Source organism: Hylaeus volcanicus, chromosome 6 (genome assembly GCF_026283585.1).
Source record: "Hylaeus volcanicus isolate JK05 chromosome 6, UHH_iyHylVolc1.0_haploid, whole genome shotgun sequence".
NCBI classification, from domain to species: Eukaryota; Metazoa; Arthropoda; class Insecta; order Hymenoptera; family Colletidae; genus Hylaeus; species Hylaeus volcanicus.
The window spans coordinates 10,185,634-10,205,711 of NC_071981.1; the positions used below are offsets into that span (position 1 = coordinate 10,185,634).

General features: G+C 36.7%; 1 protein-coding gene across 3 annotated transcripts in view; it reads right to left on the reverse strand.

The window, feature by feature from the left end:
* LOC128878711 (uncharacterized) overlaps positions 1-20,078 on the reverse strand; it is a 298,863-nt gene that overhangs the window by 193,356 nt on the left and 85,429 nt on the right. For all 3 annotated transcript variants that reach the window (XM_054127154.1, XM_054127156.1, XM_054127153.1), the window contains exon 4: positions 920-967. In XM_054127154.1, the coding sequence (XP_053983129.1) occupies positions 920-967 (48 nt within the window). The remainder of the gene's footprint in view (positions 1-919; positions 968-20,078) is intronic.

The window sequence follows — 20,078 nt, forward strand, 5'->3', positions numbered from 1 at the left end:
AGATCTTATGGCGAGAGAAGAGAGTCGAGGACGTAGACACGATCGCGTTGCTCGCTTTGAAATCCGCTTTTCGGAATTAAGGGCGTCCGATTCGATTATTGGATCGGCGTGCCGCTCGAATTACAGACATCGCATAGTGTCGTGACGTTCTATTCGGTAGTTTCGAATCGCGGCCAATAAACTCGCAAGAAAAACCAGTGATACGTTTAACGCCAGTTTGTAGGAAAATCTGCAAGTTTGTAGAACAGTCAGAAACAGTGAACTTCGACTAGCTACGGAAATTTAAAAATGAGGGAAACTGTACTTTTCGATGTTCCATTTTCTATTAGCCCAATAAATCATCAAAAATATTTGAGCTACATTTCTTGTAAACGAATACATGAACTATTCATTCATTTATAAATGAATACTAAAAATACTTATTTCCTTGTAAATGTATACAATGTATGAATTTTCATTTCAGTAAAACCGTTCTCGTCGAGTCAAAGTCGAGTTCGTATTCAACGATCGACAAATTGTCACTTCTCAGGACAATCATGCAAAATTCTCCTCGCACCTAATGGGTTATCGCAATGGGAGCAAGTAGGGTTGAAAGCAACATTGGGGACGGTTGTCGTATCGTTTTCACGCGGCGTGGAGTAGCCGAAAGGGAGAATATGCCGGTGCTGAAATACGAACCGGGGAAACCCAACAGACGCAACGCCGATTCCAAGGGTTAAGTTAAGCTTGCGCGGCGGCGTCTACTCGAGGAGAGGAAGAAGAGATTGGAGCGCGCAAAGGGTCATCGTGAGCGAAATAAATCTAAGCGATTCCACTGGGGGTGAAAGGAGTCGATCGACGCGTACGGTAGAAAACGGAAACGAGAAGAATCTTCGACAGGACGTTCTCAAAGGGAATCTCATGAAACAGGAAAACTCACCGGTATCGTTGGACTGTCGACCCTTGCCATCCGAAATCCACTCTTCCTCTGCAACAAGAAAAAGGAGATACGCATCCATTAGCATCATGGAGACCATCGGCAATTTGCTGGACGCGGAAACGAACGAACGACGAACGACTCCGCCTCTGATCCTCCTCGACATTATCCGTCCTCAGAGAGTTTAATAATGTACGGAACACCGGGAATAGTATGGGCTATCCTTAATTAAAAATTTTTAGCAAACCCTTCTCGCTAATTGAAATTGGATGCCATTCGATAGCTTGAAACGTGCATTATGCAGTTGATCTTGGAAAATTACGCATTATGTACTCTGAGACAATGGTCAGAGGTAAGTATTGCGAATATCGATTTAAAGTTGCAACTTACAGGTGTAGATATGCGCTTACCGGTTACTTTGACAATTCTGAGCGATGACTACAAAAGTAATCGCCAAGTAATTAGCCCACAACTCGGTCGTGTAATGGATCCCCCCCCCCCCCTGTCTGCGCGAAAGAACTTCTTCCTTGCTGTGTCTAGAGGGTTTTGTTCTCGATAGTGAAACTCTCGAGTGGACACAGCATTACTCCGTAATTTCGGTTTTCCGCGTCACAGCGCAAATTGAATTCGAAATTAATTGCCGAGCGCGCGACAACAAACTTTCCCGAGTCGCGTAATGCCTTCTTTAGAGTTTTGGAAACTTTGAGAACCAACGTCGTCGAGTTTCAGTCGGAGATGTTGTCCGCGGAGTATTGCCCGACGTCGGATGGAATGTCTCTTTTCAACTTATTTGGAATGTCCTGTTTCGTTGAATAGCTATGTAAATACGCTTTAATCGATCAACGTCGATCAAATTTGTTGTATAACCGAACGATCTATCAATCTTCAGATTGTAATTTGTATTAAATAAATCACAAGGACAGGTGGGCGCTGTGAATAGTGTTTTATTGTACATCTCGAAGCATTTTTAAAAATTTGAAACGTTTGCAATTTCGTTAATCTTGTGTGCTCGACAGTTATAGGAAGTTAAAAACGAATTTAGATAAATATTTTGAAAATGTATAAATTCATAGAATTTGTATTTTGCGCAACTCTTTTTCTTTAATAACCCTGAACCCTAAGTGTGTAGCAAAAAGAACAAATTTTAACTGAAACATACGAGGTCTTAGACAGTTTTAAAGTTCAAAGTAAAAAAAATTCAACAAAGTAACATTTTACTTTAACGTATTTTTAGATGGTTGAAAGTCTGCAGAAGACTAGTCGTCAAAAGACGGGTTAGAAACCTCTCTACTTTTACTGAAAACTTAGATCGGAACTTGTTCTCCGTTTCTTCTTCTTTTCGGAGTAAAATGCAATTATCTATAGTACCTCGTTATCCACAGTAGCCCACATTCTTTTATGTGCCTACCTATACGCAGGGCCTTTGAGAAGAATTTTATCAGAGGGTACAGAGTATTTTTTGAAACCCTCCTTTCCTGAAGGAATGAATGAACTACTTGTATTCACAATGGTTTTATGCAAGGAGTTCTAGTCTGCAAGGTCAGAAAGGCTATCGAAGGCATGAGACTTGTTAATTTTCTGTATTCATACATTTTTCCATGACTTTACATTACATAAAATACATAAAATGAAAGAAGATCATACATAAGAAAGTATATTCAATTTAAATATTTTTGTTTAGACTACAATACAGATAAGGTTAGAGAATTCACAATGAAACGTCCTGTTCATATTGCCTTAAAATTCAAATTATTATAAAAACATTTCTTTGCTTTTTAACACTTTAAATATCAGACAAATACTCATGAAAATATTTCTGAAGCTGAAATTCTATTCTTATACGATTGGAAACTATATAATCTAACATTTGTGAGAGTATTTATCTTTACAACCCCGTCAAAATTCACGACGACAATCTAGATTTATTTTTTGTAACATCCGATCTTCAGAATTAATTTTTTAGTTCCTTAGTAAAAATCCCTGTCATATATGGGCGACATTGCGATCATCGTGTTAAATAAAGGAGAGCTGGTCTTTTGTATAAAAAATATCTAATCATAGGATGAAAATTGATTGCTTGTTTTAATATGTATAATTCGATATTTTACTTTAGAAAATCCACAAGAAATTCTAAAGATATTGCAGACCTTGAACAGTTCTTAATTAGCTTGAGTTTATTAAAATGCCAATAGTATTCTAAACTACCACAACAACTTAGAAGTAGATCTTTCTATTCATTTTAAAATGTCCATGAAAGCTAGTTTGCACTTTACTAACAAATTAGATAGATATAATAGCTTTAACTGCGCATTTTTAAATACAAAACGTGAGCACTAGTCTTCGCGCGATATATCCAAACACCTGAGATGCCACTTTTCAATTTTTTCTTTCAAGCTCTCTTTTCGACCCTGAGCCTACGCAGAATGTACTCCCTGCACCCTTCTCTCGTAAACCCTGCCTATGTGTCTCGATGTGGCCAATGGCGTAATAACTAGAATACACATTCGCGGTACTTTACGGCGAATTTTTGGAAAATTAGTCCTCGTTTGCAGACTGACAGAACGGACGAAACCTCCGAAAACTCTCGACTGCACTCGGTTGGACGAGCGAATACAAAGGGTCGTGGAAAGGTGTAGGTAGCGCGAGGTATATACATCGTGCATATTTCACGAGCGCAAACGGCGAGCTCCTGGTCTTGCTCGAGCTAGGGCAGACTATGCTTCGCGTAAATTTATAAGGATATTCCACCGTGTCGCGTCCTCCTCCGCGGTACCTGGTACTTCCGCATTCTCAGCCACGCGGGAGGTATGAATTTAAACTTACGCCACCCTGTCGACCCATTTTCCTCGCTTCGACCACCCCAATCCGCGAAATGAACTCGTCGATGCCTTGCGTCGACGCCCCATCGCGATAACCGACGTACAGTGACTCGTATTAATATTCGACCACTACAGCACTTTATTCATTATTGCAATGTATGACCATAATTCAGTTTACACATTGTTTGTTGTGTGATACGTTAGAACGTATGTTCTGTTTAACAGAAATGTAAATTTCATTTGTTTAACGTATCGAATTTGTAACATAACAAACAATTTATTAGATAATGAATTGTTTCCCCGTCGCTATAACATTAGGACGCTCGATACATTTCCGTGTTTCTTAATTATAACTCTAATAATGCGACGCAGGAATAATACATTATCTAGTGTATTGTTTGTTACATTACAAATTCGATATGTTGAATAAATAAAATTTAGATTCTGTTAAACAAAATATACTTTGTAACATATCACACAACAGAAACTATATAAACCGAATTATACTGAGATATACATTACAATAATGAATGTGAGTACAAGTCGCGGTACACTGGTGGACATAATTATAAGATACCCCGAAAAATATTGGTTTTAATAACAACTTCATAAATTTTGCGAAAAATGATAAAACATTTCTAATTTATTCAAAAATAATACAATTTCGATTGGACGTAATTATAAGACACTGCTTAAAAGAAAAAGAGAATGTACAAAAGTTCTGAAAATTTATACACATTTTGAAGTACTAATAATGTGTAGAGCCTCCTTTATTTTAAACAACTTCGATCATTCGTTTCGGTAGACTTTTAAATATATGTTTTATATTCTTTTGATCTAAGTCTTCCCAACCTTTCAGAATTTCTACTTTCAAATCATTAAGACTATTATATTGTTTGCCACCTTCGTATACTCTTCTACTCAACTGACCCCACACATTTTCTATAATATTGAGATCCGTAGACCGTGCTGGAGAATCTAAAATTGGTATATTTTGAGCATGAAAATAATTTTTTACAACTTTAGCTATATGAACAACTGCATTGTCCTGCTGGAATATGAAATGTTCACCAGCTACTCTTTCAGCATGATTCTGAATCTGCTCTTCTACTACTAGTTTTAAATAACCAGTAGCTTTCATTCTGCCATCAATGAACTTGATTTCGGTCTTCCCATTATACCCGATGCCTGCCCATAACATCACAGATCCTCCACCACATTGACGGCGACTTAAAATTTTTGCTTCTTTTCGTAAATCGTGGAAATAATATTTCCAACCATCAGGTCCATCTAAATTCATTTTTTTTTCATCAGTAAAAAGCACTTTCCGCCATTTTTTCTTCCACTGTAGATGATTAAGAGGAAAATCCAGTCAACGTTGTTTGTGTACTATCGACAAAGGTGGTTTAACAGCAAATTTTGTTCGTTTCAGATGCTGTGTCTTTTGTATAACTCTATTTACAGTCTTTACAGATACTTTTAACCCACGTTCTACTAAAATTTGCCTAGGTGTAAGAGCTGAAATTGACGCACACCTTAAAACTGCTCTTTTATCTCTTAAAGTAAGGGATGATTGTCTTCCAGATCTCTTCTTTTTTTCCCGTAATTTTTTGGATTATTTAAAAAATTACGAATTACACACCTACTTCTTTTCATTTTTAGTGACATTTGTTTTAAATTCTCTCATTTCGCTCTTCTTTGAAAGATTTCTATTTTTTCCTCTTTAGTTAGAATTTTACCACGTGGCATGATTTTAGTTTTAATGTTTTTCTATTTTATACTAACAAAATCACTATAATAGAGAATTCAAAGTACGAAACACACGAATACATTTAAATTCAACTACTGTCTGTAGTCGACTAACATTAATGTCTTATAATTTTGTCCTACAGAAGAAACCAAACATTACAATTCTTGGAAATGCTTCGACGCTTTGTGTTTGTTAACATTGTGATGGAGTTCGCGAATAGCACTCTTTCATCCCATCATCATTTACGCTACGTATACAAGCTTATACATATTTTTTTTTTTAAATAAATGGGGTGTCGTATAATTATGCCCATCAGTGTATACGGTACGTGAGCAGCGCTTATGTTCGAAAATAATTCAAATTACAAAGAAAAAATTACAACTTCATCTAAAGCCGATAGTTTCAAAGAAAATGACACGGTGAGCTTTCTTAGTACACGAGCTAAACACACGAAAAATTCATGGTCAATCGATACATGTGCTCTCGAGCTACGACCAATAATGTAAAAGAACCGACCATCTCTTCGCGTACCGTATACCTGTAGTCTGAAACTAACGATTTAATAAAAACCGGCGAGTTGGCCATCGGGTTCTCGTCGCCTTACGCTAGCAAAATTTCCATGACAAACATCTCGCGCGAAAATACACCCCTAAAACTCCAGCCGAATCTAAAAGTCAAAAGGTTTGTGTATTTACAAACTGCAATCGAGGAAGGGACGGTGGGGGAGTTCGGTGAAGGGTAGGCAGGGCGTGTGCAGCAAGCCCCGGAGCTCTTTTCCAACGTTCTCCTTTCAGCCAACCCCTGGAGGGCTGGTATCCTTCGCTTCGTAACCCTGTTTACGGTATCATAGATGTTTTCGTGCCGCCTAAACGAGTCCCTTTCGTTCACACTGTACGCGTCACGAACAGTCTCGTTACTGCCAGAAACCGTGGCATGCCGGAAGAGGAAGTCGTGCATCAGTGTTTTACCATAGAGTACTCTTACGGAGAAGAAACCCTGAGTGCGCATGCGTCTTTCAAGAAGTATCGCCGTGAACGTATCCGCGATACCTTACCAATGTCGATGTAAAACGTGCTTAAATTGGAAACGAAATTCGAACGCGAACTTGGCCATTCGATCATAAATTTTCCACTGTTTGCGATCGGCTCTAATGGAAATCACCGACACAGATTTCGCCAACCAAAATACACCGACACCAATATTGACTGCAAAATATGTTTTCTGCGTTTAATTACGAAGACCGTTAAGTTAAAGATTTATCTGCTACAGTGTGTATTATTGTCCACGTAGAGAATATAAATTGCGGTCAACATTGGTGTCGATCGAAACTGGTATTTTCTGATCGGCAAAATCTCCGTCTAGCTTCAAGGGTTGATCTGCTAAGGTCCTTGTACAAAATGGGTTTTCAGTTGCCCCTAAACATAGATATATTTATAGCCGAGCCGAACATCGAAGCTTGTCTGCGAATCTTTTCCTTTCTAAACGACTGTTCTATCCATTTAAAAATATAATCTCTTAAACAATTAAGAGATTAATTAAATAACGTACAAACGTTATTTGTATCAACACTGTATTGTCAAAATTGTAAAGCGAAATGGATCTATAGGATCTTAAGAGATTTAAAAAAAAAAATCAGTCATCTCTCATTTCTATGGTACACCTTGCCATCGACGTCAGAGACTATAATGAAATTGAGATATGGTATAATCCAAATTAAAGAAGGATTTAAGCTATTGTGTTTTATTACATTTAATTTATTCATCAATATATCGAAAAAGCAATTAAGATCAAGTTAAAAAGCAAACAACGATACTCGGTTCCTTCGAGCATACTCTAATTTTGCAAGATGGAAAACTCAAGCAATAAGAAAACACGCAAAGCAAAGTTACTTCGTGTAACTTTCTCGGAACAATGGCAAATTTTTAAAGAGAACAAAGAGAACAAAGCATCCGATTCGCTCGAAAGAAAGAACAATAGACTCGAGAAATGTGGTAAAACGCGGAAAACTGTAAACGAAACCTGGTTCTGTGAACCGTGTAGCAAATTTGAAGTTAAACCTTATACGAGGCGTTTATCGTGAAAATGGTGTGCATCCACTTTTTTTTCATACAAAGCTTCCGCAAGCAGTACTTGAAGAATACTCTATTGTTGTCTGCAAAAAAGTTTCAGTATAATCTCTTATGTTTTTACGATAAAAATGTGATACTTTTAGATTTAAAACATCGTCACGATGTATGTATTATTGCATACATCATCCATGCACGACGATTACTTCGAACACTTTGATCTGACTTTTTCGCTAATTGAAATGTAAAACCTTGATACCTCTTGTATCTCAAAACAAAGGAAGACGAACTTGCACCACTTTCATGAACGGCTCATAGATATAAGAGGTAATATTCTTGGTTGTAGAAGCAACAGTATTGTGACGTTTTGACCCAGATTTCCTAGATGACTCTTTAGCGAGACTCTTTTCTAGTAGATACTGTCTTAAACATGCCAACCAGTTGAAATCTATCTTCTGTATGTGCAGCCTTTAGATCAAACTCGACAGCTAAGAAACTTACTAATACCCATCTATTAGCTAAATTAAAATTATGACAAATTCAACAAATACACTTCTATCTTATGTGTTGTAAGGGCGTTTATTCCTGTGTTGTTCGATAATACAAAATACCAGGGGATTTCACCGACGACTTTTTGTAACAGACATCACTGTTTAGTAAAATAACTACTTTTGTTTGTTTTTCGTAACATTAACCACGGCAATACAATGTAGATAGACGTACAGTTTGACTGATCTTACGGAAGAATAATAGAGGGATGCTATAGATACACCGTGTTTTGAAGTTGCACAGAGATAACAGAGCCTCGCGGAGGGGCTAACTTAAATAGACGGTGCAGCCGGTGTGTTCGAACCAAGAGATTAAAAGTTCATTTTGGGTCTGACGAGCTCTGCGAAAGACCGAAATAGAGAGAAAAAAGTATCGCGTTAGTAGTTAATCCCGCAGGGAAAAGAACGAGACGCGCGTTTCTTCTCCGCAGGGATCCCAGGCGCAGATTACACCGGAAGAAGAACGCTCGAATGAAAAGAGTTAAACGGAGATCAAGTGAGCGCGCGAGATACGCTTTCAAATCCTCGCGATTCGAGACATCTCACGGGCAGGTTTTTACCTTCGACCAAAGTCAGAAGCTAGAATCTCTACCGAACGGCAAATACGTATTATCTTACAGGGAAGCTAGACGTCTACCCACAGTTTCGATCAAAAGAAGCCAATAAATCAACGTTTCAAAAACTCTTTGTTGTTATTCGTATTCAGGGGGTTATATTTCTGGTAGGATGATATTTAACTGCAGCAGCGAAAATAACCCAATAGAAAACGTTTCTAACGCGGCTGGAGACTGGATTTCGATGGCACCCTTCACTTTTTGCGGTAGGGGTACGGGTATGAGTACCTGAAATTGACGGACTTCGATTGTTTCGGTCAACCGTAGAAAAAATTGGACAGACATCGGTAATATAGAAATATTCGGGTAACACGACGACTTCAGAACAAGTTAAACCTGCTATGACCGGTCAAATGACCGTTTTCAAACTTTTGTATGGAGTTCTTATATATGTATAATTATTTAATGTATTATTCAATTCAATACCACGTGAAATATTTTTGCACTCAATTGAAAAAGTGTCTTCGAGACTAGTTATTTGTTCCATCACGATAGAAATAGTTACAAATGATCGTCGGTAGGTTTAGTGTTAAAAAAAAGTTCGAGTGAGATACGATTGAGTGAATATTGCGTTATCGAAATCAACTATTAGTAAAATTCACTATATACAAATATGTATTGTTCTCCGAATGTATAATTTATTCAAAATGATAACGTAAGAAACATAATTTTTCAACATTTTCCGATATCAATTTTGCTCGAGATGGTATTACGATATTGCCGGATGCGGAAAATAGTCTTCCATTGGTGGTTTGAGTGATAGGTATAGCAAGACATTCTTTGCTGACAAAACCAATAATGGAAGTCATGGTGCATTACAGTCTGTCTCACAAGAGCCTGTCGGCTATATTTCTGTGAATGTTTATATATTTGTACAAAATTTTATATTGGTCGAATCTACACCTAAAACACTAATACGCATTTATCTAGTAATTATAGCTTAGCTCATATTGAAAATAATATATAACATTATAAAACAATTCAATCACAGCTGAGGTGAATTGGGACAATTAAGGCCATTTGCAAACTATACAACCGTAAACGGACTAAGAGTTAAAAGTTAAAAAGAATATAAAGAATATAAAGTCAAGTAGAGCAATCAATCCATCCTCGATGACTTGAATAAAGAAAAAAAGAGTTAATTCATTCAATCAGCATACCCTCTTAGATTGATGTACGCTACTAACGGAGATTGTTCAATAGTCCTTAATGCATCACGCGAAAGAGCAATTTAAAAGCTACAAAATACTACATCCAACATAAAAGTTAGATATTTTTATGTAGTTTATAAAGAACAATGAAAAAGAACGTAGTAAGAAGGAAGAAAAGTGTTGGTTCATTGAAACATTTTGTAGCGATATAAAACATTCGTCAGATGCGCTTTGCCAGCTAACAAAGAACAGAAAGTATAGCAAATTCAGCTCCACGTTCAACGTGTTAAAGATAGCACATGTGTGTTATCGTTTTGTCCAAGAGTGTAAGAGAGAAAGGTGAGCAGCAGACTCGCTCGTTCGAAGAAGCCGGGCAAGGATGGTCGGTTAAGCCGCAAGATCCTTAAAAACGGTTACCTGAGGCCTCGGAATCTGATCCTGACGTGGGGCTAGCGTCCACACTGTGTCTAGATCCTTGGCAACACTCACTGCACTTGCTGCACATTTTGTCCCGTCCGCGATATTCTCGGTAAATTTCCCAAGAAGGGTCTTCGCCGCTTCGTTCTGTACCGACGATCGTCACGATGCTCGTTGCCCGCCACCACAGCCAGAATGATCGATCATCGACGCGCGAGAGTCGACTCTTGTCACGGGACAACCTGTCCGACGAGCCACTAGGGATTTCGACGACCGATTGGAGCCACCACCGCGGCTCCGTTTTCTCTGCCACCTTCGACACGCGATCAAACTGAAGGAAAACGAAGTTTACTCATCCAGCAAGTTCGGTTTCCCGCCGCGCCGCGAAAATTCACCGTCGGAATCTATTCGTTTGTTTAAGAAAAGATAGGACAAGGTCGACAGCGCAAAACACGCTAAACGATCAACCGTCGTTCAACCTTTCGTCTGCCGCCGGCCATTTTTTAGAGGGGTAGGGTGCTAAAATATTTTCTACTTTCGAGTGCTTTCGACTCATTTTCGATTTGACTGAAATTCCTGTGTGTAGGAATTTCGTGTAGTATTTCAATATTTCGCAAAGGATGAGAAGGGTCAAGACTACAATTGATGCATCAAGACTTCCATCATGAATCAAAGCTGAAAAAAAAAATGTCCTGTCGCGGTAAATCATTAATTCGCGATCACTTAGTCGTGAGACATCCTGTCACTTGATTTTCAATCTTTCCAACTCTTGCGTGTGGGCGATGTCTGTAAATTTTTTCAATAATAGGAAGCTACACTATCTCTAAGTAACATAGGTTATGTTTTATTTTGATAAAAATACATTTTCAATTGGAAATCTCAAAAGTTGTAAATCAAGTCGGAAGAAAAGCGTTTCTTGTTGCTTGGCTACTTTATCTGCCTAAGTTAACCAAATGGTTGGATATAGGTGAAAATAATGCAATACAAAAGTGTTGGTTATCAATAGATCTAAAACAAAGTCAGCGACGCGATATACCTAGTTTTTATATTTGAACCACATTAACGTTTTTTATATTAAAAATTAATTGAAAATTAAAAGGTGAATTTTAAGGCTACTTATTAGATATAATATATTAATCTTTATTATAAAAAAGAATCACTTTCTCAAAATGTAAATCGACGTGAAAATGTCTACAGAATGGAGATCCAAAGCGGTTTTGTAATATTTTTACAAAAGCACAAATAAATTACTTAGAAACATAGGGATGGGTACCCGGTTATCAACACAAGGGTGAATAACAGTGTTTCAGAAGAATATTCATGGAAAAATGGATTTCATTAACGTTCCAAAGCAGGGAAATCCCCTTTTTAAATGACGATTGCGCGTCGATCAACCTATCGAACGAGTAGCATACGCGTAGTACGAGTCTAATTCGGAGAACGTAAAATTTTCGAAGCGATTCCGTTGAAGAGACTTTTGAATCGAATCGATCGAATCGGAAAGAGCCATGCATCGCAAGTAATTACGACGCGAGCGAAGAGTCCTTAAATCCGGCGATGCGCAAACTTAATTGTCCCAACGGACCGCGTTTAAGTTCAGCCGATCTCGCACGCTCGAAGAACAATTTGGAGAAGCAAAGGAACGTACGGGGTTGGCGGCTAAAGCAAAAGCGTATCCATGCTCTTTGTCGTTTTTGCTAACAGCGAGAGCGAGCAAAGGCAAAGCGTTGCGATTCGTTACGACATCGATAAATACATTTTCTCAGCGTTCATTAACAACGTAGCGTTGAAGGTAGAGTTTTGGTTTCTTTGGATGGAAAATTGACTTTTTTTTATTAACACATTGGCGTCAAGGTGTTTGGAGTTGCCCTTTCGTTTTCAATTTCGTTACGTTGCAAAAATTGCTAACTTTTTAATACGTTGATTGTCACGATACTTTTCAAGATTCAGGTGTAAAACGTCAGTTTAATTTAATCATATTGTATTATTAGGAACGCTAATTATAGTGCGCAGTAATCATCAGAAATACTTTTTTGCTTTTGATTTTGAATAAACTTGGCATGATTATATTTTCTGTTAATCTATTAGGTTGTCCTAAAAGTTTCTTTCGTGAGTTGCATTCAATTATTTTCTGTGGCAGTGTTTATATAAATAGACAATCTAATTTCTTAGGCATTGATGCTGTAATAGTAATGGAGCGAAATGAAGTGTACAAAATTTTGTAATGTAACATAAAACATAAAATATTGTGTATGAATTAATTATTAATAAAACGAAAGAAACTTTTTGGACAACCTAATATTAGTAAATTTTTTGTTCATGTAAGCCAACCTTGATTTTTTGTTTTTCTCCCTGAGGCTATCTATCCACATTTACAGTGATAAACTACGAATTTCATCGTACCTGCACAAATATGGCAAGTAGAGAAACTACGAGATTGTTGGCGTCTTAGACAATAATGCAAATCACGAGTTGACAGTCAGCGTGTTACATAACTCATATTTTTCAATTAAACTTTGAGGAAAGTCGTGAATTACTTTTTCGCTTCACGATTTACACTTTGTAACATGCAATTAACAGAGATCCTCACATTGAAAAAAAAAAAGTAAAAATTTGATATTTATCTCACTGTAACATATCATCAAAGTTAGTGCTTCTTCTTTATATGATATGCACGAAAACAATTGTTAGTGTAAGGCCGATCGCACAAGCCGCAATCGATCAGTTTCAAACCACTCTGGAACTACATAGTTGCACGGGACCGTGGATCTAGGTAAAACAAAGATAGTGGAGTAGGTAAAACAAAGAGCGCAAACGGTTTGCAACGCCAATTTCAAATCGGTTGCGCCGTGTGAGATCGGCCTAAGGAAACTTTTCGAAAAATATTCTCCGACTGCGATCTGAAATAAAATTCAAGCGAAGAACTTGTATCGTATCGATAATCACAGTGTTGACGATCGTGAAATAAAACGAAAAGTTTAAAACGAATATAATTGTTTGAATTCGTGAAACATCTGTTGTGACATTTATGAAGAGAAAGTCAACCATTTATAGGACGTTTAAGACAGATATATGCAAATCTCAGAGACGCATGCCTGCGTCATCCGGACCCAAGTAATAAACCCGGATGGCGCACATGTGCCTAAAGTTAATGTTTTAATTGCATTTCCTAAAAATCTTAAGATCTTAACAAAAAACAACTCAATATAGTGGTTCCTTGATATAACGACGCTAGCCGAATCCGCCGGTGTCTCTGTATCGACAGAAGTGTCATAATCCATGATTGAAATCAAAATATTCGCGATGTTCGGGTCCGTGTACATTGAAACGCGCACAGGATCTGAAGGGCTCGCGGCAATCGGGTCGAGGTTGTCGCGCGGTTCGCTTTCGCGGAGGAAAATAATTAAACCGAAATAGGAAGAGGTCGAGAGAGCGGGTTGGAGAGACGGTTAGGGCGGTAGCAATAAAGCGGACGGACTGGGTAAAGTAAAATCCGAGTTAATCGCATCTGGGTAAACGAAATTCAGAAATATCGGACAACCTCGGTTCGAGAATAGAAGGCTGTTACGGTCGCGTAATACGATCCCTGTCGCGGCCAACGTGAAATTAACTAGCAGTTCAGCCCCCGTCGTAGGAACAACGGGAATCGCTTTGCTCCCACGGAAATCGATCGGAGGGAACGCAACGATGGCAATTTCGCAATTACGCGAGTTGGCATTTCGCGAGACCGGCAACCTACAAGCCTCGTGGACCAATAGGAGGTCGGGCTGGGTCGGTGGGTGGCGATGACGTTCGCAACCCCATCGACCACCTCAAATTCGATGTAATTCAGTTCCTGGAATTTGCGCGACTACGCATCCACGCGGCATTTCCATGGACGGCAGACCGAAATTCGTCTTCAAACTGGGTTATGCGCGCGTTCGTGGCGATCATCGACCACCATAACGCCTGATCGACCTGTAATTGGTTACACCGAGTTGGAGACACGAAATAGTCATCATTTTCTGACAAACCACTCTCGATGTACCAAGTAAATCAAAAATGAAGGACTAACCGTCGCAATACAATAGCATACACGCAGAACGCGGAAACTAAACAGAGTTGACTTAAGGGGGTCCACCTGTGTAAGATTTTCAAAAAATCAAAAATGTTTTTTCTACATATTTATCATCTAGGAGATATTACAATGACTATCACAGAAGCATTTTATCAAATTCTGCATAGTTCATTATTTGTCGAACCCCAAACGTGGCCGGCTCAGCGTCGTACTACTTTCGTACGAAACTTTAAACACGTTTTTGGAAATGACGAGCAGGATTGCGCAAAATCCATTACATCAATCGGGATGAAATTTTTTTTCTACAATTTTCAAACGTAATTGGTGGTACTGGCGGCGAGATTCATGTTAACAAAATTGTTTCCAACGTCTATTAGCCATTAGATAGGGCAAAAGATACCTTAAAATATCATTTTTTAGTTTATACGCCACCTTATTAACAATTTTCAAAATTTTGTGAATATCTTATCGCTAGTACCTTCAAAATGTAATTATAAAGAAGGTAATATTTTACTTTTTTGTTTCAGATGATCAAGTACGATCAAATCCTGCTCGCCGAATGACTCTTCTACTTTTAAGTGGTCTCGTTAAAGCGTCGTCTAGGAATATCCACATATCGATACATTGTGATAAAATCAAAAATTAATGTTAAAGCGTCAATCTACCGAATAAAAAAAAAAGTTATCATAATTGCACTAGTACTTTTCCTACGAAAAATTCTTGAAAATTGCTTTGAAAATTAAACGTTACACAAGTGGACTCCCTTAAGAAGAAGAAAAGCAGAAATCATGAGTCAAAGAAACAGTGATTCGAGATAATCTCGAACTCTTCGAACCCCAACGTCGCGATAACCTTGCCGAAGTTAGGGTATGAATGAAATATATATACATATATTGGACGTCATAGATACATACATAAATACACACATACAGTGGGTGTAGAAAGTATTCGCACACTGATCAATTTTCAAAAAAAAAATGTAAAATTATAATTTATTAACTTAATTTTTATAAACAATGACATTCTACATATTCTCGGAAATCTCTAGAATAGATAGATTACAAAAAAATAGCTATTTATGTAAGTTGCAAAATTAATAAGAAAAAAACAATTAATCGATAAAAATGTTGAAGCAATAAGTATTCACGCAACTGTTTAATTTTTAATACTTGATTAAAAAAAAAAGAAATTTACATTAATTTATAAGTATATAATACTTCCTTCGTGGGATTTCCTTTTGATTTTATAATTATTGTAACTTTTCTAAGCGTTAAATTAACTAAATTATTAGTTATTCGAAGTGGGATCTTTTTCTATTTCTCTATAATAACCTAATGTGTTTACGTTACAAACTCTACTGTAAATGGTTCGTCATAAGAATCGTACCAATACTTATTGCTTCTATACTTTTACCCACTTTTCGCAATTTTTTGTTAATTTCACATATTATATTAACTAGTAAATGTTGTTTGGACTATATCTATCTTAGAGATTTCTGAGAATATGTAAAATATCATTGATTATAAAAAAAATAGTTAAGAAACTACAATTTCACACAAAAGTTTTTTGGGAAATTGATCGGTATACGAATACATTCTACACTCACTGTATATATATATATATATATAAATGCGAATGGATGAAAAACATACATATATGGGGAGTTGTGTCGAAATTCTCTTTCGAAAAAAGACTGACAGACAATTGAACTGTCTAGCGAGCAGACATACGTGTCACAAATCGCTTTCCGTTATATAATAATATAATTTAAACTCTTCCTTTGTTAAACCGCATTTTTATTAATCCACAGTAACGTCACGCATCTCTACTATTGATTAGAGATGGCGTGAACTGCTACTTTTGAATCACTCGTGATTCAATCACGATGATTTCTCACAGTGATTCGTGATTCTTTGTGATCGGTTCTGATTATTAGAGACCATTCTTTTCACTTTTCACGAATTATGTTGTTATTAGATTATATATGTATTATAATATGGTCTAAAAGCAATGTTAACATAATTTTAATAAAAGCTGTTAGTAATTTTTCATGCCATCACTACTATTGATCCTGTATACATATCTATACATATCAAATTTTCTAATCATTTTTGTATTAGTTTTTTGAACTCAGGACATCTCGAAACATCAAGAAGTAACTATAAAGTTCCAACAATTTCTGTCTGACAACCATACTTCCTCTTATATTCTCCTTATAACAACTTGCAAGTTAATAACTTATCGCATGATGACCAGTGATGAAAACGAACTCTTACAAGACCCATTTGTTAACGTCGTGAAAAGAAGGCGAACCGAGAAGAAACCTCACGCAACGAAGTGTTATCACGTGATCCTTAAGTGACTATTAAGCTCGAGTTCGCGACAGTGAAAGAGGAACAACCGACGTTTTTACTGGAGCTAGCGACTCCCTGCGTTCGAATTGACTGAGAGGCTAAAAGGGAGAAACCGGAGGATTGCCGAGTAAACTCGACTTCGCTGTGCAAATCGTCAAAGAAAACTACTGATTTTCTCGCGAAAGAGCCACGATTCGCCTAAACGCTTCGACGGCCAACCCGTCCCAAGAAACAGAGACATATTATATGTATACACGGTCTCATCGGGTTGGCAATTACCGCGACGCAATAACGTTAATTACTGGCTAATAATGGGTCCTTTGAAAACGTTCCAACGAAAGGGAACAATCGATCGGTGTTCTGTGCCTAGCCTCGCTATAAATTCTGTCAGTAAACTCGAAACTGTTGAAAGGGAATACTGCAAACTGTCGGACGCCAATTATGATGAAACTGCGCAAACATTCGTTGGACTTGTCCGAGCGCTCCGTAAACATACAATTATTCGCAGCTTTGTTACCATTTCTTAAAATATTTTCGGAGTGGTAAAGTTTTACTTTATTAGGCGTTTCGTTTAAATGGGAATAGGTAAATATTTGATTCAAATGGATAAATTATGTGGTGTAAATAATTTTGTTGTAAGTAAACTAGTGAGGGAGATTTGAAAAACAAATTCATTTTTTCAAATGGAGCCTTGCATATTATTATCTACAATATGATAGCATTTATTTTGATAAATTTATTCACCTGTAATATACACGGTCTTTTATTGCTATATAAAGTCTTTAATTGGAGTTTGAAGTCAGTAAATTTAACGCAGCCCGTCAGTCGATCGAACAAAAATAAAAGATGCAATGAAGGAAAGAAACTGCTCTATCTTTGGCCAATCAACTGACAAACTCCGTTAAATCTATTGATTTTAAACTCCAATTTAAGACTTTATATAAAGCCTTGTAATAAATGAACATGTATTATAGGTGAATGGATTTATCTAAAATTATCTAAACCATACAATTCGTTCATTTGAACCAAATAACTTTTGTAACAATATTTTTTTGATAGCTTCACCCCTTCATGAGATGTTACTCATTCCGATTTAAACGAAACATTCTGTGTATATTTTAATGACTGTTGTTTTTTTTTTGCTACATGCGTTAGAGTTACTGGCAATTTATAACGAGACTGCGTATAGCACGAACGAGAACAGCAATTAACCCGTGACGCTGCAATTATCCAAGCTACTACTTGATGGTTTAACGTTGTTTGAGACATCGAAACAGACTGCGAGAATCCAATTGCGAGCAAGGTGGTTATATTTTGCATATACGTTAAATATGTATGTATAGAGTAACTTGGAAAGTTATACGTACGACTAACTCGATACAGAAGTTTATATGTATAATTGCGTCTGTTAATATTGACTTGCTGAATTGTATATCTTCGAAAGGGCCTTAAAATCAAGGTAATTATTATCACATATCCAACTATTTGTTAAATATTCTGCAGGTAATCAAACATGCACATATATGTACGTGAAGCATGGCACTTGTTAGATAGGGTTCAAAACTCCCGAAAAAGCTGACCATGCTAAAACCATGATATTATATTTTTTTTAGGTAACCATTGCTTCGTGTGTTTTAATGTATGCACTGCAACGTTATCACGCTGATAAATGAAAGATACCAAAACCATTTTTAACAATCCTGTGTACTCTGTTAATATTAGTAGAATCGATTGGGATTTTTGTGTTGAGATTTCAACTCAGCAAAATACCATTTTATTTTCTTAAATCGTGCCAATAATACTTGATCCGGTCCATCTAAATTAAACTTCTCTCCGTTAGAAACGATAAGATGTTCCCATTCTTTGGTACGTGACATGTGTTTTTGTGCGAACTCGAGGCGGACCTCTTTATGATTTACTTCAAGTATTGGTTTCTGTAGCATTTTCGTTCACTTACATTGCCCAGAACTTTGTAGTTACTTGTAAGTCTGTACGAAGATGCACTTCTCAGTTATTTATGACAGTTTTCATTAACAACGAACGTTGTTTTTTCTTTCTTGTATGAAAACCTGTAGGACGGATCCGACCATAGTTTTCATTTAAATTTATGTAATTATGTAATAGCAGTAATAACAGTTCGTGATCTATTCTTTTGTTTGGCAATTGTAGTATTTGAACATCTCTGTATAAGTTTCGATTGATGCCTTTTCCTTGTTTGTTAATACCTTTTTACGTAGCATTTCAAACAAAATGAATCGATTTATAATATTGCAATTTCCACGAGAAAGTAGATTAATTCCACACTTATATATCTAATTGCATCTTGTTAATGTTCAGTACACAGGAGCTAAATACAAATTAAGTGGTTTTATAGAAATTTCACATTCGAATATCATATCAGGCAACAAAATTTAAATAAACAGTAAACGTGAATACTCCAGAGGACGGATTACATATGTTCATGTTTAGAATCAATTAAGCATAATTGAAGACTAAGAAAGGGTAATATAATTGACACTAAATTTCAATGGCATATCAAGATATAGTTGACTTTATGGAAATTTCAAGAAATATACACTCATCCACAAAGTATTCGAATTCACGTCACTTCAAATTCTATTCCTGGTTATGAAAGAATTATGAAAATCTTTTTATTTTATACACTACATATTTACACCATTGATATTTCAAAACATATTTTGTAATTTTTATCTTCGCCGTAACGATACACATTTGCGATGTCCAGCTTCAGAATTTTATTATTTTCTTACTCGGTATTAGAAACGTAAAATATTTGCCGGTTGCGAATGCGTTAATAAAATATCTGTATCAAACAGAATAAATTGTGAAATTTCGCTATACAAACTTCCTTCCTTACACCACTTTACTATTAACTATCTTTCTGATTTATTTATGTCAGGTTTGTTGCAATTATGTCGTTATATTATCAGAAAAGAAGATTGAAAAATACTCAAAAGATTTGTAGAAGTGTTATTCTTAGAAATTTCAGGTAGAGTTCGAATACCTTTGTGACTTGACGATGATGCGTGTTTATAATAAATACATTGTAAATATTCTATACATCGTTGAATTAATTTCTAACTTTACCTACACAATCTTCAGTCATACACCTTAAAATTTATACCATATTGTTTCGATTTATTTATTCAGTTCAATATGGATATTTTATTAATTAAATATTCCAAATGCAAGCATTCGAATCCTTTCTTGAATGAATATATGTATTGCTGATCGACATTCAGTCATACACGGAGTTGCTTTTAGTCACTGCACGAATACTTTTTACACCCACTGTATGACACGACGTGCGTCGTGGACGCAGCCTGATTCGTCGGCTTCCGTGCAGATCCATCCATCGCGACAGG